This window comes from Mustelus asterias, chromosome X, assembly GCF_964213995.1.
Source record: "Mustelus asterias chromosome X, sMusAst1.hap1.1, whole genome shotgun sequence".
NCBI lineage: Eukaryota > Metazoa > Chordata > Chondrichthyes > Carcharhiniformes > Triakidae > Mustelus > Mustelus asterias.
The window spans coordinates 19,023,609-19,043,527 of NC_135834.1; the positions used below are offsets into that span (position 1 = coordinate 19,023,609).

At 44.1% G+C, this 19,919-nt stretch overlaps 1 protein-coding gene across 1 annotated transcript in view; it reads right to left on the reverse strand.

Moving 5' to 3' along the window:
• LOC144481871 (zinc finger protein 148-like) overlaps positions 1-19,919 on the reverse strand; it is a gene marked incomplete at its 5' end in the record, with an annotated part of 85,001 nt that overhangs the window by 8,478 nt on the left and 56,604 nt on the right. The window contains 2 exons of the mRNA XM_078201016.1: positions 11,335-11,453; positions 16,055-16,138. Coding sequence (XP_078057142.1) covers positions 11,335-11,453; positions 16,055-16,138 — 203 coding nt within the window. The remainder of the gene's footprint in view (positions 1-11,334; positions 11,454-16,054; positions 16,139-19,919) is intronic.

The following is a 19,919-nucleotide window of genomic DNA, read 5'->3' on the forward strand; positions in this document are numbered from 1 at the left end:
CACTGGGAGTAATCCTGAGATTAACTATGTTTGAGGTTCTGCATTTTAATTCTGCTTTCAGGACCCTTTGTTTCCCTATGTCATTGGTACCTGTGTGTACCACGACCAGTGGCTGTTCACCCTCCCTCTCCAGAATGTCCTGCAGTACTCCATGACATCCCTGACCGTGGGGAGGCAACATACTATCCTGGATTAGTGTCTGCGGCCACAGAAGCACCTGTCTGTACCCCTTCCTATTGAATCGCCTATCACCATAGCCCTGCCACTTGTTTCCTTCCTGCCTCTCTGAGCAACAGAGCCATCATGGTACCATGAACTTGGCTGTTGCTGCACTCCCGAGAGGCCATACCCCCCCAACAGTATCGAAAGTAGAATATCTGTTTGAAAGGGGGATGACCACAGGGGACTCCTGCACTACCTTCCTGACCTTTTCCTTTGTCTGATGGTCACCCATTCCCTTTCTGCCTGTGTAATCCTTGCGTGCGGTGTGACCAGCTCATTAAGCGTGCTATCCACAACAAACAAAGAACAAAGAACAATACAGCACAGGAACAGGCCCTTCGGCCCTCCAAGCCCACGCCGCTCCCCGGTCCAGGATTGAATCCTGAATCCAGGATCCCCGCCCAATTTTCCATCCTATCTACATACCAATATCTATCCACCGAGCTGTCCCTCACAGCTACGATGCTTTGTTCATCACAACCTATTAACTCACCCCTACCCCCCCATTCCAGACCATGTGATCTCCAGGGAGAGGCGAAAACCCAGAGTGAAAACCGCAGGGCCAATATGGGGAAAAAAAATCTGGGAAATTCCTCTCCGACCCCCTGAGGCGATCGAAACGAGTCCAGGAGATCATACTGGCCCTGATCGGAAAATGCTTCCCAACCCTAGTCATTTCCACTTCCACGAACACCATATGAATTCCCTGCCCCCGAGACAGGCTCCCAACTATCCGCAGTCTCACTCTGTACTGGCACCAGCAAGATGATCATAGAATGAAGCCTTGAAACGAGAAACAAGGAACAATTAGCCCGCGCCGCTCCCTGGTCCAAACTAGACCACTCTTTTGTATCCCTCCATTCCCACTCCGTTCATATAGCTGTCTAGATAAGTCTTAAACGTTCCCAGTGTGTCCGCCTCCACCACCTTGACCGGCAACACATTCCAGGCCCCCACGACCCTCTGTGTAAAATATGTCCTTCTGATATCTGTGTTAAACCTCCCCCCCTTCACCTTGAACCTATGACCCCTCGTGAACGTCACCACCGACCCGGGGAAAAGCTTCCCACCGTTCACCCTATCTATGCCTTTCATAATTTTATACACCTCTATTAAGTCTCCCCTCATCCTCCGTCTTTCCAAGGAGAACAACCCCAGTTTCCCCAATCTCTCCTCATAACCAAGCCCCTCCATACCAGGCAACATCCTGGTAAACCTCCTCTGTACTCTCTCCAAAGCCTGAAACGTTTTCAGCATCCCAGAGGCTCCGCAGTGAGTCCGCCCACAGCTCCAGCTCCGAAATGTGGTTAGCCCATTTAATTTGGCCAGCACATTTTCAAATAAAATATCCATTTTCAACTCACACAAATACAAAGTTGGTCACATCACGGAAATATGCTACTGACTGTGTGAATTGCACTTAACGCATTTTGGCAGTGTATGAGGTATTGGATAGCCTCCAAGGTTGTTCTTGTATAGTGGGCTCCAATGCAATATCCAAAACCACTCCAAGATGAATAGAGCTCCTTCTCACTGCAGCAATGTTATCTCTACCTCAAGACCACTCTGGCATTGTGGGCTTCAACTGAAATTAATACTGTTACTGAAGACTGTTACGGCGGCACGGTGGCACAGTGGTTAGCACTGCTGCCTCACAGCGCCAGGGACCCGGGGTCGATTCCCGGCTTGGGTCACTGTCTGTGTGGAGTTTGCACATTTTCCCCGTGTCTGTGTGGGTTTCCTCCGGGTGCTCCGGTTTCCTCACATGGTCTGAAAGGTGTGTGGGTTAGGTGGATTGGCCATGCTAAATTGCCCCTTGGTGTCAGCGGGACTAGCTAGGGTAAATGCATGGGGTTACGGGAATAGGGCCTGGGTGGGATTGTAGGCGGTGCAGACTCAATGGGCCGAATGGCCTCCTTCTGCACTGTAGGGATTCTATGATTCTAAGAAATGTTCAGATGTATCCTTGGTACTTTGAAAATACTTTCTTACTTGCGTTACGTGGAGCAAAAGTCAGCAGCTGGGACACACAAATTTGAAAAAAATGAGAATAAAAATCAAACAGACATGACACAAAGGCAGTGAGTTGATCAGCTGGTAAATATTGGAGCTTTATCTCTCCCTCTCCAAAGCTAGGAAGTTAGTCTAGAGAACTGGTAACTTAAAAATATAGGGTGGCATTTTCCAGTCCTCCTCGCTGGCGGGATCTTCCAGTCCAGCTGAAGGCGACCCTTTGCTGTGGGTTCCCCAGCGTCAGGATGGGTGAGCCACACAAAACGCCATCGGCAGGACTGGAAGATCTCGCCAGTGGCGAGCCACCTCCGTCACCGGAAAACATGCCGCAGAGGGGCTGGAAGATCACACACAATCGTTTTTGCTTAAAGGTTCAGCAAAAGATTCACTTAACTGCCCTATATTTAACTAATATCAACAAAAGAGCAGTGAGTACTAAGGTTTATCAGTAGTAGTAAGATTCATTATCTAGTTAATGAGTAATGATAGGACAACTCTGACCTTTCCAGTGCACATACTGTGCTATGCAGAAACAGCCAGACCCTTGCTGTGTCACGGATAGCCAGATCTGGAAGTGTCATCAGTTGCAGCAGCTTGAACTCCAGGTTTTGGACCTTGTGGTAGTTGCCCTCACTGCGGTGCATCAAAGTTGAGAACTCTCTGGTTAGCATATTTATGGGTGTGACCACCCTGTAGCTCAAAGGGGGTGCCAATGACTGAAGGATTGCAAATGTTACACTCTTATGTAGAGGTAAGCCCAGCTTAACCCAGCAGTCCCTGTCCAAACGCAGAAAGACCTGCACAATGTCCAGGCTTGGGCTAACAAGTGGCAAGTAATATTCACGCCACACAAGTGCCAGGCAATGACCATCTCCAACAAGAGAGAATCTAACCATCTCCCCCATGACATTCAATGGCATTACCATCGCTGAATCCCCCACTGTCAACATCCTGGGGGTTACCAGGAAACTGAACTGGGCCCAGCCAGTGGCTACAAGAGCAGGTCAGAGGCTGGGAATCCTGTAGTGAGTAACTCACCTCCTGATTCCCAAAGCCTGTCCATCATCTACAAGGCACAAGTCAGCAGTGTGATGGAATACTCCCCACTTGCCTGGATAAGTGCAGCTCCAACGACACTCAAGAAGCTTGACACCATCCAGGACAAGTTAAGAGCGTGTGTTAATAAAGCATAAAGTATTCTGGGCTTTATTGATAAGACGTAGAGCACAAGAGGAAGGAGGTTATGCTAAACCTGTATAAAACAATGGTTCAGCCTCTACTGGAATGTTGTATTCCATTCTGGGCACCGCACTTCAGGAAGGATATGAGATTCACAAGAATGGTTCCAAGGATGAGGAAATTCAGTTACATGGTACGATCAGAAAAGTTAGGACAGTTTTCCTTGGAGAAGGAGATTTGATAGAGGTATTCAAAACTATGAAGGGTCAGGGCAGATAGACACTATTCCCAACAATGGAAGGATCGAAACCAGAGGGTGCATATACAAAGTAATTATCAAAAAAGGCATGGAGACATGAGGAACTGATCTAGAATGCATTGTCTGAGATTATGGTGCAGGCAAGTTCAATTGAGACATTCAAGAGGTAATTGGATGAATTTCTCAAAGGAACCATGCAAGGCTAGAGGAGAAGGCAGGAAAGTGACGCCAGATGAATACTCCTTCAGAGAACCAGCACAGACACTACAGGCTGAATAGCCCCCTTCTGCGCTGTAACCATTCTTCACCCCTTTCCTCCAACATAAACGTATGTGTTAATCTAGTTCAAGTAGAACGTTTGTCAGGATATTCAATGACAGCTCGGATAGAGACATTGATTGAAATTTGAGTGCCATATAAGTGCATTTAACAATGCTCCCCAACTGCTATTTTAATCATGTCCTAAGGAAAGCCAACAGCAACACAATCTGAGAGACAATGCATTGGCTAAAAGATAAAGGAAAATGAATGGGGTATCACTGAACCAGTTTGTATCCTTGATATTGCTGAAGACGTCGCTGATATTTAGCATGTTCAGTTTTCAGATATACTTTATGGATGTAAGGTCCATTATAACTAACAATTGGCAACATGCAATGCAGCCCCACAGGCTCAAGTCATGCTTCTCCTGTTGAAGTAACTACAGGTCGTATTCACACTGCTCCTATAGTAAAATACCTGTGGATAGTATTCAAATTACTGATGAAATACAGTATCTTTACACAATATCCATATTGTGCCTAACAGACACGCCTGGTAGGCAGCATTCTCAGTCTTCCTGCAAAACAGGAGATATAGGCATATAAGCCGCATTTTAGTACCTTTGGACAGTATTTCCAATACTCCTTTGATACAATAACTATAGACAAAATTTGCAAAAATCATGTAATACAGTATTGCAAAGACTGCTCAGATTAGTGCTTCAATACAGATCTGTCAGCAGCATTTACCCTGTAATCTAAAACTGTAAGGATTATTCACACAACTCCAGTGCAATGGACAGTAGACACACTGCTTCTTTAATATAGCACTAAAGGCATGATTCAAAGTCGGTATGCTCAGCCAATCTTCACACCGTACTTGCAACATTATATTAACAGGTAGTATTACTCCTCAAATGAATGACCAGGACGCATTATTTTCATTACTGCTATAGTACAGGAGTGTCAGGTTGTATTGGGACTGCATCTGTAATACAATCCCATGAGGTAAAATTTGCAATGCATCTATAAGATTGTAATGAAAATGCAAAATATCAGAATTTGTTTTGTGGCTATATTACACTACATGTTGGTAATAATAGTATCTGTTGGCAATGTTTACACAGCTCCTGTAATTCACTATCTACATGCATTATTCTGACTGAACTGTAGATACTGTACCTGAAGGCACACTCCTGTAATACTAAGCCATTGGGCAATACATTTATTGCTGCTGAAATATAGGACCTTTGGGCAATAATTGCATTGCTGCTGTAATACAGGAGCTTGGGTAATATAGACCTGTTAGACAACATTTGCATTGTTGTTGTACTATAGGATCTTTGAGCATTAATTGCATTGTTGCTGTGATACTGTACCTTTGAACAGTATTTGCACTGGTGTTCCAATTTAGAACCTTTTTGGGCAGTATTTATGCTGCTGTTGCAATGTAGAGCCTTTGCACTATATTTGTATTGCTGCTGCGATACTGCACATTTGGACAATATTTGCATTGATATTGGAATACAAGTTCTTCCAGCTATGTTTGCATTTCTGCGCTATAGTGCAGAACCTTTTGGCAATATTTGCATTGTTGCTGGGATACAGGAGCTTTGGGTATTTGCATTGCTGCTGTAATAATCTCCCCTTGGGGATTAAATGCATTGCTGCTGGGATACAGGAGCTGATTTGATTTGATTTATTTATTGTCACATGTATTGGGATACAGTGAAATGTATTGTTTCTTGCGCGCTATACAGACAAAGCATACCGTTCATAGAGAAGGAAAGGAAAGGGTGCAGAATGTAGTGTTACAGTCATAGCTAGGGTGCAGAGAAAGATCAACTTAATGCGAGGTAGGTCCATTCAAAAGTCTGACAGCAGCAGGGAAGAAGCTGTTCCTGAGTCAATTGGTACGTGACCTCAGACTTTGTATCTTTTTCCTGACAGAAGGAGGTGGAAGAGAGAATGTTCGGGGTGCGTGGGGTGCTTAATTATGCTGGCTGCTTTGCCATGGCAGCCGGAAGTGTAGACAGAGTCAATGGATGGGAGGCTGGTATTTGTAATGTGGCTGTATTGTCGCACATTTGGGCAATGCATTCATTGCCTCTGCAGTATTTGACCTTTGGACAATATTTGCATGGCTGCTAATACCAGACATTTAGGCATTGCTACTGCAACACAAGACCAGAGGCCAATATTTGAACTGATGTTACAACATTGGAGCTTTGAGCAATGTTGTACTGCTTCCACAATATAGACCCATTCAGCAATATTCACCTTGCTGCAGTAAAACTGTACCTTTCTGTAATATTTGCATTGCTGCTGTCAGAGGCATTCAACAATATTTGCATCACTGCTGCAATAATTGTGTTTGGAGAACTCTGCATTGCTGCTGTGATATTATACTTTTGGACAATATTTGTATTGCAGCTGTAATGCAGGATCTTTGGGCAGTCTCAGCACTGGATCTTTAGGTATTTTTGCATTGCTGCTGTAATACAGACCCTGTAGGCAAAAAGCATATTGCTCCTGTGGTAGTTTATGCAGGCAGTTTTCACACTACACTGCTAATGCTGCAACATAGATAATAAGCATGTTACTGATACAATAAAATCTAATTCTAGTGTGTCTACAATGCAGGGGCTGTAGAAATATTTGCTTTGCGGAAGTTTTCATATTATTGCATTAATCTAGTTGTGCTAGCAATTGTATTCAATTTGTAATGCAAGATTTGTCAGCATTACTCCAAATACTTCTGCAATACAGGACTTTGAGCAGTATTCACATTGCTCCCTAATACATTACTTAAGGTGGCATTCAGATTACTCCTGCAATACACCTGTAATGCAATAGTTGTTTTGTGCCTGTAATTATTGCCAGTAGTGCTACTGAATTCCAGCAGTATTCACACATTCCTGTAATAAAGAACCTGTAGGTACTGCACTCCTGTAATATCGACCCTGTCGGTGCTATTTGCATTGTTCCTGTAACACAGGGTCTGGAGGCGTTATTTGCATTGCTCTGTAAGACAGCCCTTTCAGTGCTATTTGCATTGCACCTGTAATACAGGCACTGGAGGTGCTATTTGCATTGCACCTGTAATACAGGTCATGTAGGTGCTATTTGCATTGCTCCTGTAATACAGGCACTGAAGGTGCTATTTGCATTGCTCCTGTAATACAAGTCATGGAGGTGGTATTTGCATTGCGCCTGTAACACAGGGTCTGTAGGTGCTATTTGCATTGCTCCTGTAATACAGGCCCCGTCGGTGCCATTTCTATTGCTCCTGTAATGCAGGCATTGTAGGTACCACTGGCATTGCCCAATTAAGATGTGGAGGTGCTGACGTTGGACAAATTAATAGTCTTTGTGGGTGCTATTTGCATTGCTCCTGTAATATGAGACTAGTAGGTGCTATTGCATTGCTCCTGTAATGCAGGCATTGTAGGTACCATTCGCATTGCTCCTGTAACACAGGCCCTAAAGATACTATTTGCATTGTTCCTGCAATGCAGGCATTGTCGGCACCATGTACATAGCCCCTGTAATACAGCCTCTGTGGGTGCTTTTTGCATTGCTCCTGTAACGAGACTGGTAGATGCTATTGCATTGCTTCTGTAATGCAGGCATTGTAGGTACCATTCGCATTGCTCCTGTAACACAGGCCCTAAAGATGCTATTTGCATTGTTCCTGCAATGCAGGCATTGTCGGCACCATGTACATAGCCCCTGTAATACAGCCTCTGTGGGTGCTTTTTGCATTGCTCCTGTAACGAGACTGGTAGATGCTATTGCATTGCTTCTGTAATGCAGGCATTGTAGGTACCATTTGCATTGCCCCTGTAACACAGGCCCTAAAGATGCTATTGCATTGCTTCTGTAATGCAGGCATTGTCGGCACCATGTGCATTGCCCCTGTAATACAGGCACTGTAGGTGCTATTTGCATTGCTCCTGTAACACATGGTCTGTGCATGCTTTTGCATTGCTCATGTAACACAGGTGCTGTAGGTGCCATTTGCATTTCTCCTGTAATATAGGCCATGTAGGTGCTATTTATATTGCTCCTGTAATAAGTCCCTGGGGGTGCTGTTTGCATTGCTACTGTAATATGGGACTGGTAGGTGCTGTTGCATTGCTTCTGTAATACAGGCACTGCGGGGTGCTATTTGCATTGCTCCTGTAATACAGATCATGTAGGAAATATTTGCATTGCTCTTGTAATGGAGGCATCGCAGATACCATTTGCATTGCCTCTGTTATACAGGCACTGTAGGTGCTATTTGCATTACTCCTGTAATACAGAATCTGAGCATGCCATTTGCAATGCTCCTATAATACAGGTCATGTAGGTGCTATTTGCATTGCTGCTGTAACACAGGGTCTGTGCACATTATTTGCATTGCTCCTGTAATACAGGCCCTGTCGGTGTTATTTGCATTGCTCCTGTAGTGCCGCCATTGTAGGTACCATTTGCATTGCCCCCGTTATACTAGCACTGTCGGTGCTATTTGCATTGCTCCTGTAATACAGGATCTGAGCATGCCATTTGCATTGCTCCTGTAATACAGGATCTGAGCATGCCATTTGCATTGCTCCTGTAATACAGGCCCTGTCGGTGTTATTTGCATTGCTCCTGTAATGCCACCATTGTAGGTACTATTTGCATTGCCCCTGTTACACTAGCACTGTAGTACTATTTGCATTGCTCCTGTAATACAGTTCATGTAAGTGCTATTTATATTGCCCCTCTAATACAGGTCATATCGGTGCTATTTACCTTGCTCCTGTAACACAGTCCCTGTGGGGTTATTTGCATTGCTCCTGTAATATGAGATTGGTAGGTGCTATTTGCATTGCTCCTGTAATACAGGTCATGTAGGTGATATTTGCATTGTTCCTGTAATACAAGGTCCGTGCATGCCATTTGCATTGCTCCTAGAATCAGGTAATGTAGGAAGTATTCAAAATGCATATAATAATATGTTTTTGTCATTTTCACATTTTCCTGCAATACAGCTTGCTTAGGCAGTTTTTACCTTGCTCTTCCAACACTATTATTGGGCAGTATCCAGAACCATGTAGTACAATACTCGAGGATGTTCCTATAATGTCATATTGTTATTGGTGTAATACAATACCTTTGGGCAGTATGAATACCTCACTATAGTCTGGTAGCTTCAGACATTACTCACATTGCTCACTGCTTGTGGGCAGGACTGCCATTGTAATTAAATATGTTCAGGTAGCATTCACATTGCTGTTATAACTTAAGACCTATAGACAGTATTTGGAATTGTAGTTATTGCCTATCGGCAATATTCAGGTTGCTCCTGCAACACAACAGATAGCAGCAAGTACTTGCACTGGTGTAATTATAACAGAACCCCCATTTGTGTACCTAAGGAGATAACTGACCAATGAATCTTCATGCTGGCTGAGGGAGAAATGGTTACCATGGCACAGGGAGAACTTCCATGCCCAATATCAAGCTGCACTACTGGATCTTTTAATGTTCACCTGAAAAAGCACGCATTCAGCATCTCATCCAAAAAATAGGACCTCTGACAATGTCGCACTCCCTCAGTGCTGCACTAAATTAGCAGCTCAGTTTATGAGCTTAGGTCAAGAAATGGCTTGAACTCTCAATCTTCTGACAATGGAGGTTTAGGCAATATTAGCTGTGCTTCCCACTCCTGCCACTGTTACCTCTGGACTGGACTGTTCCAACACACTCCTGGTTCCTCCCCCACATCATATCTTCAGTAAATTTAAGGTCATCCACAACCTCTGCTGTTCATGTCTTCTCACAGCAACTCTCATTCCCTAATATCCCTGTTCTCACTGACCTACATTGGCTCCCAGCAATATTTTGATTTTAAAATTCTCATCCTGGTTCTCAAATTCCTCCATGGCCTCGTCCTCCCCATCTCTGTACTCACCCGCAGCCCCACAACCCACCAAGCTATCTGCGCTCCTCTGATTCTGGCTTCTTATACAGTCCCACTCATAACTTACCCACCATTGGTGGCCATGCCTTCAGCTGCCTCGGCCCCAAGCTCTGAAATTCCGACATGTCTCTGCCTCTCTAACTTGCTTTCCTCTTTCAAGGCTCTCCTTAAAATCTACACCTTTGACCAAGATTTTTGTCATCTGATTTAGTCACCTGAATTCTACCACCCCGCCTGCCACGGGAATCGGAAGTTCCGTTGACTTCAGGTGGGATTTTCCGGTCTCAGGTAGAGCGAGGCCGTAAAAACCCGGCCAGTAACTCATTTGGTTCGGTGTCATAGTTTTATAATTCTCCTACGAATCACCTTGGGGCGTTTCATTACATTAAAGGCACAGTATAAATATGAGTTATTGTTGGAATTCATTCACTTGTTGTCAATGTTGCCCTTTGTAGCGAATATGATGTCACGGATGCTGAATTCTACAAGACGTTGATGTTTGAAAATGCTTTACCTTAAGGTAGACACAACATTCTGAAAATCGCAGGGGGTAATTATGAGATTCCTGACAAACATCTCAGTCCAGAGAAAGGCCCATGTGATCTGGTTGACATGGGGAGAGTTACTTAAATAGAAACCCACTGAGGTGGGGTGGCAGTTTGAACACCTTTCACAGTATCTCACAGAGAAAGGACACTTGAGACACAGGAAGCTACTGCTGTGGAAAAGCAGAGAAATGTTTTGTGTTAATGACCAAACAGGATGCTTTTAAGAGTTCAGTTTCTGTTCAAAACAAAGGGATTGGGCTCTTGAAGATGAACAGGGAGTCATCGAGGTGTGCCTTGCTAGTGATAATCTTATTTGGGAAAACTCAGTGGAGGGGAACAATTGCTGAAGGACGATGGACATTTCGACTTGGTGTGGTGGGGAGACACTCTGCTAGAGAGCTGAGTGACTTTGGGGCAGTTGCTTTCATGTCACAGATCTACCAGAAAGGCGGTGCAAAGTACAATTGCTGCGTAAGACACATCTTAGTTGTGTTAGGTAATGCAAACTTTTCTTTAGTTTATTAGTTGCCTGACAATTAATGCTTGAATCATGTTAATTTTAGTCTTAAAAAGTGAAACTCTTGTCTCCCAGTTTATTTGGGGCCATCTGGGGAAATTCACCCCTTTTAAAATGTTATCAGTCTCTATGAGGATCATAACAATTAACACTGCCCTGTAATTGAGTCCCTTGTAATGCTATTAACACTGGTCCTTGTAGTAGCATTCACATCGCTCCTGTAATACAGAAACTTGTACTAAATATTAACATAGTTACTGTAATACAAAAACTTAGTCAGTATTAACACTGTTCTTGCTATACAATAGGTAGCAGTCAGTATCCGGGTTGCTCCTGTAACAGTTATTGTAGTCAGTATTAATGCTGCTCCTATAATACAGTACCTGTAGGCAGTATTCACACTGGTATGGTTTCTCCCCACTGTGTGTCCGTTTGTGTCGTTCCATATGGTACTTCTGAATAAACCTCATGTCACATTCATCACAGTGGAATGGCTTCTCACCTGTGAAATCAAAGAAAGAATCTTCGAATGCATGGTTTTTTTTGCTATGTACAAGAACCTTTGATATAAAATAGCTTTTAACTTCAGCTGTGAATTTCTATTCCCAGCTTACTTCTCTTGGAGTGTCAGAGTGAACTGTCAGGAAGATGGTTGTCAAAGTAAATGCCGCAGTATCACAGTGATTGGCTTGGTATGGTATTGTTTAAAAGGAAGGGGTCAGTACATCACACTCAGTGGCCTGGTATATCGAACTAACAGTGAGGAAGCCAATACATTCATGAAACAATGAGGTCCAAGTGCATTTCCATATAGAGTCATAGATATATACAGCATGGAAACAGGCCCTTTGGCCTAACTCGGCCATGCTGACCAGATTTCCCAAACTGAACTAGTCCCATTTGATCTGACTGTGGCACAGAGAGTCTGACTGAATAGCATCACACCTAGGGGTTGGTGGCTTGCAATAAGATTCCCTGTATATTGCCATGTCTCATCCTGTGTGTATCAGTGATAGTGCACCACATATCCACAGTGAGGATTTGGCACACTATATTGTCACTGAAGCAGCCCAATTTATTAATATCAAAATAAGAATCTAGGCACATTACAGTGGCCTACTAAGAGGGTGACATATTAAGAGTGCCCCTTTGATCTGACTGCTATATTACATTGGAGTGAAGGTCCTGATATAGTAAAGTGTAAGAGGAATAGAGAACAAAAGCATAAGACATATAAAGACACTGAGTAGGCCTCAGCTGGACTACTGCTTCCAAGTCTGGGCATCATACTTTCGGAAGGATGTCAAGTCCTTAGAGAGGGTTCAGTGCTGAGGAACTTCAGTTACGTTGAGAAGCTGCGATTGTTCTCCTTAAGAGAGCAGAGAACGTTGCGAGAATATTTGCTAAAAGTGTTGAAATCATCAAAGGGTTTAATAGGGTAAAGGAGGAGAAATGGTTTCCAGTGGCAGAAGGGACAGCAACCAGAGGACACAGATTTGAGGTGAATTGCAATAGGATGAGAGACACATAAGGAAATACTGGCCTGAATCCTCCCCATGTCCAGAGCAGAAAAATCTGGCTTTAAGTCTACACTGTGCATCGGGATCCTCAGGAAGTCCTGGTGCACACACATACACTTACGTTCCCAAGGAGTTTCAATTTCGGATGGGGCAATCTGTGCTGCTTGGGACTCTAGGTCCCAAGGTCTCCAACCCTGAGCTCAGTGTCAGAAACTTGGGGTAGGTATGTGGGGCTTATGTGAAAACTTACCATGGGAACGTTACAGCCTAATCTCTGGTCCAATTCAGAGATTAATCAGTGTAACTGAACTCAGAACCGCCACAATTCTCCTCTCCCCCATCACCGTCCACACCACCCTGACATAACTACACCGCTCCCCCCAACCCAACTCTGCCCTACCCAACCACTACTCCGCCCATCACCCCACCAACCTACACCACGCCATGCCACACTGACTCATCAAGAATGTTGGCATCAAAGTGAGCGCTGTGAGATTCTGTGGTTATATTGAGGGGTTCTTTGTTACAGTCCAAAATTGAGCATCAAAATGAGATGCCTCATGCATGTGTGTCAACAACTGGAGATAGTATATTAGTGACAGCGGGTGGCAGATTGCATGTGGCAACTTGCATTTATATAGCACCTTTAAGATAGAAAAAAATATTCCAAGGCATTTACATTGACATAATCAGACAAAAATAGGCACTGAGACAATGGAGGAGATATCAAAAAGGGTGACTAAGAACTTGGTCAAAGAGGCTGCATTTTAACTGGGGTCTTAAAGGAGGAGGAGATGGATGTAAAGAGGTGGCAAGGTCAGGTTGAGCCTGAAATAATGGTCAAGGTGGGGGGATGGAATCGGTCCCTGGGGAATGGGGTTTGGGGTCAAGGACAATGGTTTCAATATTCCCAAAGTTTATTTGGAAAAAATTGCAGCTCACCCAAGACTGGATCTCAGATAAGCAAGCAGAGCATGCCGCAGTCAGGAATGGTGAGGTAGACCTGGATGTTGTCAATGTATATGTGGACACTGATCCCACGCCAAGGTGTAACATATAGATGGAAAATTGGAGGGGGCAAAGGCTGTAACTTTGGGAATTCCAGTGGTAACAGCGTGTTGCGAGGAGAGGAGCTAAGCTTCAGTCAAAACCACAACAGGCAGGTAATCAACAGATGGGGGTCAGAACCTTAGCTCAGGGTTATACCCAACACCAAGGTTGCAAACAATCTGTTTCAGCCTGAGGCCAGGGAGAGGGATCAAATGGGTTTTTGATTTCTGTTCACCCAATACTCGGTCAGTTGAGCAGAGAGACAAATCATTGCAGAGGCTCGGGAGAGGCAGTGCTGAGTTCAATCAGTGTATATGTGGAATCTGACTTCATGTTTTTAGATATGTAGATGAAGAGAAACGGAGGACCAGGAACAGGTTATTCCTCCCTCAAACTGGTGGGTCATGGCTGATCTGATTGAATAGTAGAACAGATGTGAGGGGCTGAATGGTCTAGCCCTATTCATAATTGACAAGCAGCAGCCAACATGGATTTTAGGAAGTAACATTTTGTTTGACACATTGCAAGGGTCTTTTGAAGAGGTGACTGACATGCTGGGGAAATTCAGGGGGTGTGGACTTTCAGAAAGCTTTGACAAGTTATCACAATAGAAACTATTGGAGAAGGTTCGGAGGCATGGAAATAGGAGAGGAATTAAGAACAGATTGAAAGGAAGAAAATGGAAGGAGGGAACGTGAAAAACAATTTCTTACAGGAGTTGAAAGTGAATAGTGGTATCCCATAGGGTTCAGTTCTGGGACCACCTTGGCTTACTCTGTAGAATGTTAAGGATGGCACTCGCCATCTGGAAAGTCAGTGCCTAACACACAGCTGATGACTCTTGGAAGTCCCACTGCTTTTTAATGCTCACTTGAGTGTTGATTGGCAGTGGGCAGGGCTATGGCCCACTTGAAAGGAAGTCCCGCCTCAGAGCTGTCAACTAATCAGATTGGCCGACACCTCTTCAACCCAGCCGGGCACAGCGCTGCAGTGGCCAGAAGCAGTACTGCAGTGCTCTGCCTGGGACTAAGTCCCAGGATCATTGACAAGGTAAGTCCTGGGGTGGGAGGGTAGGGGACGCCCTGGGAAGGGATTAGGGATCCCAATGTCACGAGGGGGGGGGGGGGGGGGGCGGGTTGCCACAACTCACTGGGAAAAGGATCGCCAAAAAGATCTTCAGAAGGACAGAAGAATCCTTCCCCTCCCGTCCACCCAAGATGAGGAAAAGTTTAAATGTCACGTTCCCACCCTACCCACCAGCCTAAAAATTGAGGCTGGGTGGGATATGGCCCTCAAGTGGCCACTTAAGAACCTTAGTAAGTAAACGGGCCCTGCCCGTCCAAGCATGAAATTGTGCCTGGGTTTGGGCAGGCGGGTTCCTGGGAGAAATTGTGTCTATTAAATGTTACGCTCCCCACCCCTGCCTCAGAACCCACCATAGGTCAGCGTAAAATTCTGCCCACTGTGTACATCAATTTTGTGGATAGAGGGAGAGAGAAGCATCCAAATTTCACCCAATTCAAAAACACTGCAGGAGTCAAAGTAAATAATGAGTCCAAAGGGAGGTGCAAGGGCATCAGATGAGATGGTGTATGGGGCCAATGCCATCAAGGGTAAAATGGTTCGACAGAGGAGACACAATAAATGCCAATGCTGCCATATGCAACACAAGTGTCCTGAAGTGGAGGGTGTATTACACTGTCACAGTGTGCGTCCCAGGGCAGGAGGGGTATTACACTGTCACAGTGTGCGTCCCAGGGTGTATTATGCTGTCAAAGTATATTATGGAAGGCATATAGTGTTCCTATTCAATAGCCTTCATTTTAATATATATCAGGAAATGGGTGAAATAGAACAGTTTGCGGTTCAGGTAGGAAACCAAAGAGACAGTATCCCTCTTTCTTCGCTTACCTAGGCTGTACGGTATCTCTTCAGCAATCACATTTAGTAAGCTGTATGCTATTTTAGCAATAATGAACTTTGACAGAATAGAATAGAGATATACATGGTGTCTGTGACAATATGTGAATTTGTCAAAACCTTTGATGGTTACAGGAGCCATCTGCGCCAAGATCAAAATGCAAGATGTTCTGAATTTTTTTGATACGTTCAATAAAAGGAGTCAAGATTTTTAGTCCTTTACAATTCCCCAAATCCATGCCATAATACACCTGTTCAGAAAATACACTTTGTGGACCTTGTCAGACAGAAAAGTGACGCACATTTGACAGGTGAATGCGCCTTCATTACTCAAAGGGTTTCAAATAACCTGCTATTTTGCAAGAACTGAGATCTGAAGAGAGAACTGTTTAAAATTTCACCCTGCTGTAGGTTGGCCAACCAAGATACACTGCTGCTCCTTGTATTCACAAACAAGAAGCGGATGACACAAATACTGCGTACAGTTTTGAATGCTTTAACACTTGTGCTTTCATCTTTTTTAGGTCAACAAAAGGGATAATGTCTCTTTAAGGAGTTTCACAGACTATGGTTATCTCGTGTCACCAGCACCAGCTCCTGATATTTCACTTACCCGTGTGTATCTTCTCATGTCTCTGCAGTAGGTACTTCTGGATAAATCGCATGCTACATTGGCTGCACTGATATGGCTTTTCACCTAAAAGCAAAACAAAATCCAAATTTCTCCTCAGCTCACTCAGGATGTAAATGACTAAAATTATTCTTCTCGACCTAGCAATCTAAGATACTTGCTAAGAACTATGAATGTTGGGATTTGTTTCAAAGGTGTCCTGCAAGCGACTCGAGATACTTTCTTACCATGAAGCTCCTGAGCTGAACGTAGCTCAACTGTCTTCGTTAAACAAAATAAGGCAAATAGAGACAGTATCCCTTTTTGTTGCTCTGATAAAGCTTGTCCTCACAACCATTATGAGAAATAATTCACACACATCCCCTCGCTGGCTGTAAAAGGTGTTGATGGAAAGTCTATTCAAACCATTCTCAATCATGTAAGCAATGGATGACACCAAATCTTGGGATCGTTCATATTTAGTAGCTTCAATTCTCTTAAATTAGCAAAATATACACTGACACACACACATGCATGCACACACACATTCGTGCACACGCATGCATGCACACATACTCGTGCACACACACACATACATGCACACACATATTCGTGCACACGCATGCATGCACACATACTCGCGCGCACACACGCATGCGCTCACATGCACACATGCTCATATGCACACGCGCGCGTGCACACACATTTGCGCACACACGTGCATGTACACACATACTCGCACACACATGCATGCACGCACACATACTCACACTCACATGCACACACATACTCTCGCATAGTCACACACACGCGTACACACACAAAGCAAATCTGAGGTGTAGTAACATATGGTCTGCTGATGCCTATGGATAGTAAATGCTTTGGATTGATATTGTTGTAAACTGACTTTAAGAAACTTGCTGACAATGGTGCTGTATTTAAGCAATGCCACTCCTGTGTTCAAACAAATCTTCAGAAATGACTGATGGCTCAGTGCTTGATATACTACCGAGTGTGGAATTGAGCTATGCAGCCAAAGATGGCAACAAAGTTAATCCCTGGTTAGAGTTTAGTTGATCTCACCCACAGCAACATCTGCAGTGCCAAGACTGGTCCCAGCATAATCCATTATGGAAAACAGGGGAGAGAGAAATAATTGGAATAATCAGCCAGGGTTCCCATTTCTAATCACAACCCAGTGAAGTGTGAATGTGGAAACATCGGGTGAAGGCAGCATCAAGCTCAGTTGTGATATCTTCCAGAGTTGAATAGCCAATCAATGCACATCATTGAGATGTTCAAATGAAGAGGGGCTACTTGGACAAGGTTCCAGAAAGCAGACTTTGCTGTGGGAGTTGTATCTTTGCACAAGTCAACAATCTTTGAGAAATGTGGGAAGAAACTTCAGCTATATAGCCCAGGGTCTTTACCAATTGCCATTTGCCCAGCAGAATTGGCTGTGTCAGTTCAGTCCAGTCCATATGACATTCTGCATAACCAAAGGTTTAAAGCATTTTCCCTTTGCTCTTACAGTTGTAGCCTTAGAGACTCTTTGCTGACAAAGAAAACATGCAGAATTTGTCAGCTCTCCCTCGCTAGTATTCGCTTGTTTAAAACCAGGTCACAAGGTTCATTTCACTTAAGAACGGAGACAAAACGTTCACTTGGGTTAGAAAAAAGGAAAGCAAATGGATTAAGAACTGGCCAAGATTGAGAGAACCGTTCCAGTGGTTGTATTCACTGCCCATGTGATTGTCTGCCCTCTCCTGACCCTCCTGCTGCTGCATCCGTCTTCCAACCTTTCCGCTGGCTGTTTTCTTCTCCTAACCTTTCCGTGGGAAGGGGAAGCGGCAAACGGGACGAAGAAGCTGCGAGCGGGAGGGGGAAGTGGTGAGTGGGAGGCTCAGGAGAGGGAACTGGTGTTGTGCAGTAACTGTGCTGATATAGAAACGGAGGTAGCGCTATTCGGTGAACATCCCCTAATTTATAACCACACTAAAATAAAAATAAGCAATGAGAAAACGTTTTAAATGGGGGATACCCGGATGTTATAACAATTACAATCAATGCTCTAGCAACTAATCAGATCAAGAGGATAAAGTTAAAATTAAATAAATGATAGTAACACTAAAATGTTCTGGATTTGTCAGTAAAACCTAAGATTTTTAGGTAATAAAAGTAAAATATTTTAGTATTGCTGAAAAAAGACATGTGGGCCGGAATTCCCCAGCTGTTCACGCCAGCGGGAAACTCGCTTTCCCGCTGGCATGGGGCGACGTCAAGCGGGTCCAGAGAATCCTGCCGCTAGCAAACAACACGTCACATCCTGCCGACGGGAAACACGTGGCTGGGAGGATGGAGAATCTCACCCACGTTGTCAAAGCTTTTCATCTTAGAACATAGAACATGCGCCAGGGACTTGCACTCTTGCACTCGTCAACAATTCACAAGATGATCAACTTTATACTGCAAGCAAAGAGAGAACTGATGAGTTGGCAAGTGGACTCTGATTGGTTTGAGGTGTTCCCATGGAGAATGCACCAGTTAACTGATGACTGACATTTGTGAATTGTCAAATCGTCCTGATGAGTACAAGAAGAAAAGTTTCGACGACGTCTTTTTTCAGTGATACTCAAGTTCTGTACTACCAAACGATTATTATAAAATGTTTAAGTTAACCCCCTATAAAATAGCAAAATCAGAAGATGAGAAGCAGCTGACTGGTAAGTAGCTGGTGAGTTCAAGTTTATTTATTAGTCACAAGCAAGGCTTACATTAACACTGCAATGAAGTTACTGTGAAATTCCCCTAGTCGCTGCACTCCAGCATCTGTTTGGGTCAATGCACCTAGCCAGCACATCTTTCAGAATGTGGGAGGAAACCGAAGCACCCGGAGGAAACCCATGCAGACACGGGGAGCACATGCAGACTCCACACAGACAGTGACCCAAGGCCGGAATTGAACCCGGGTCCCTGGCGCTGTGAGACAGCAGTGCTAACCACTGTGCCATTGTGCCGCCGAGTGTCTATTTCTTTGCTAACTTTTATTGTCTATTAAGCCAGGCTACCTGATCTTCATCCGTGAAATAAATGGATTAAAATTAAAAATGAGACTTTAAAAATAAGATAAAGAAATTTTTGAAAGAAAAAATTAGTGGAGATATTTGCCCTCTGGACATGTGCAGACTGAATATCCAAACAAAATCATTCAACAATTAGTTACCGCCTTTCACACAATTAATTAACAATTTTAATCCATCAAATACCTAAATTCACAAAATTATTGCACTCAAAAATGGTATTTGACAAAATATGATCATTTTCAGAATGAATCGACTTTCATTGGCTTCCCTGAAAAGTTTGAGGTGATGCACTTTGGAAGGAGTAATTTGACAAGGAAGTATTCAATGAATGGCAGGACACTAGGAAGTTCTGTGGAACAAAGGGACCCTGATGTGTTGTCCATAGATTTCTGAAGGCGGAAAGGCATGTTAGGAGGGTGGTGAAGTAGACATATGGGAGACTTGTCTTTATCAATCGAGGTATAGATTACACAAGCAGGGAAAGTCATGTTGGAGTTGTATAGAACTTTGGTGAGGCCACAGCTAGAGCACTGTGTGCAGTTCTGGTTGCCACATTATAGGAAGGATGTGATTGCACCGGAGGGGGTGCAGAGGAGATTCACCAGAATGCTGCCTGAGATGGAGCATTTAAGTTATGAGGAGGGGTTGGGTAAGGCTTGGGTTGTTTTTGTTGGAGCAGAGAAGACTGAGGGATGACCTGATCGATGTGTACAAGATTATGAGAGACATGGGCAGAGGGGATAAGGAGCAGCTGTTCCCCTTAGTTGAAGGGTCAGTCATGAGGG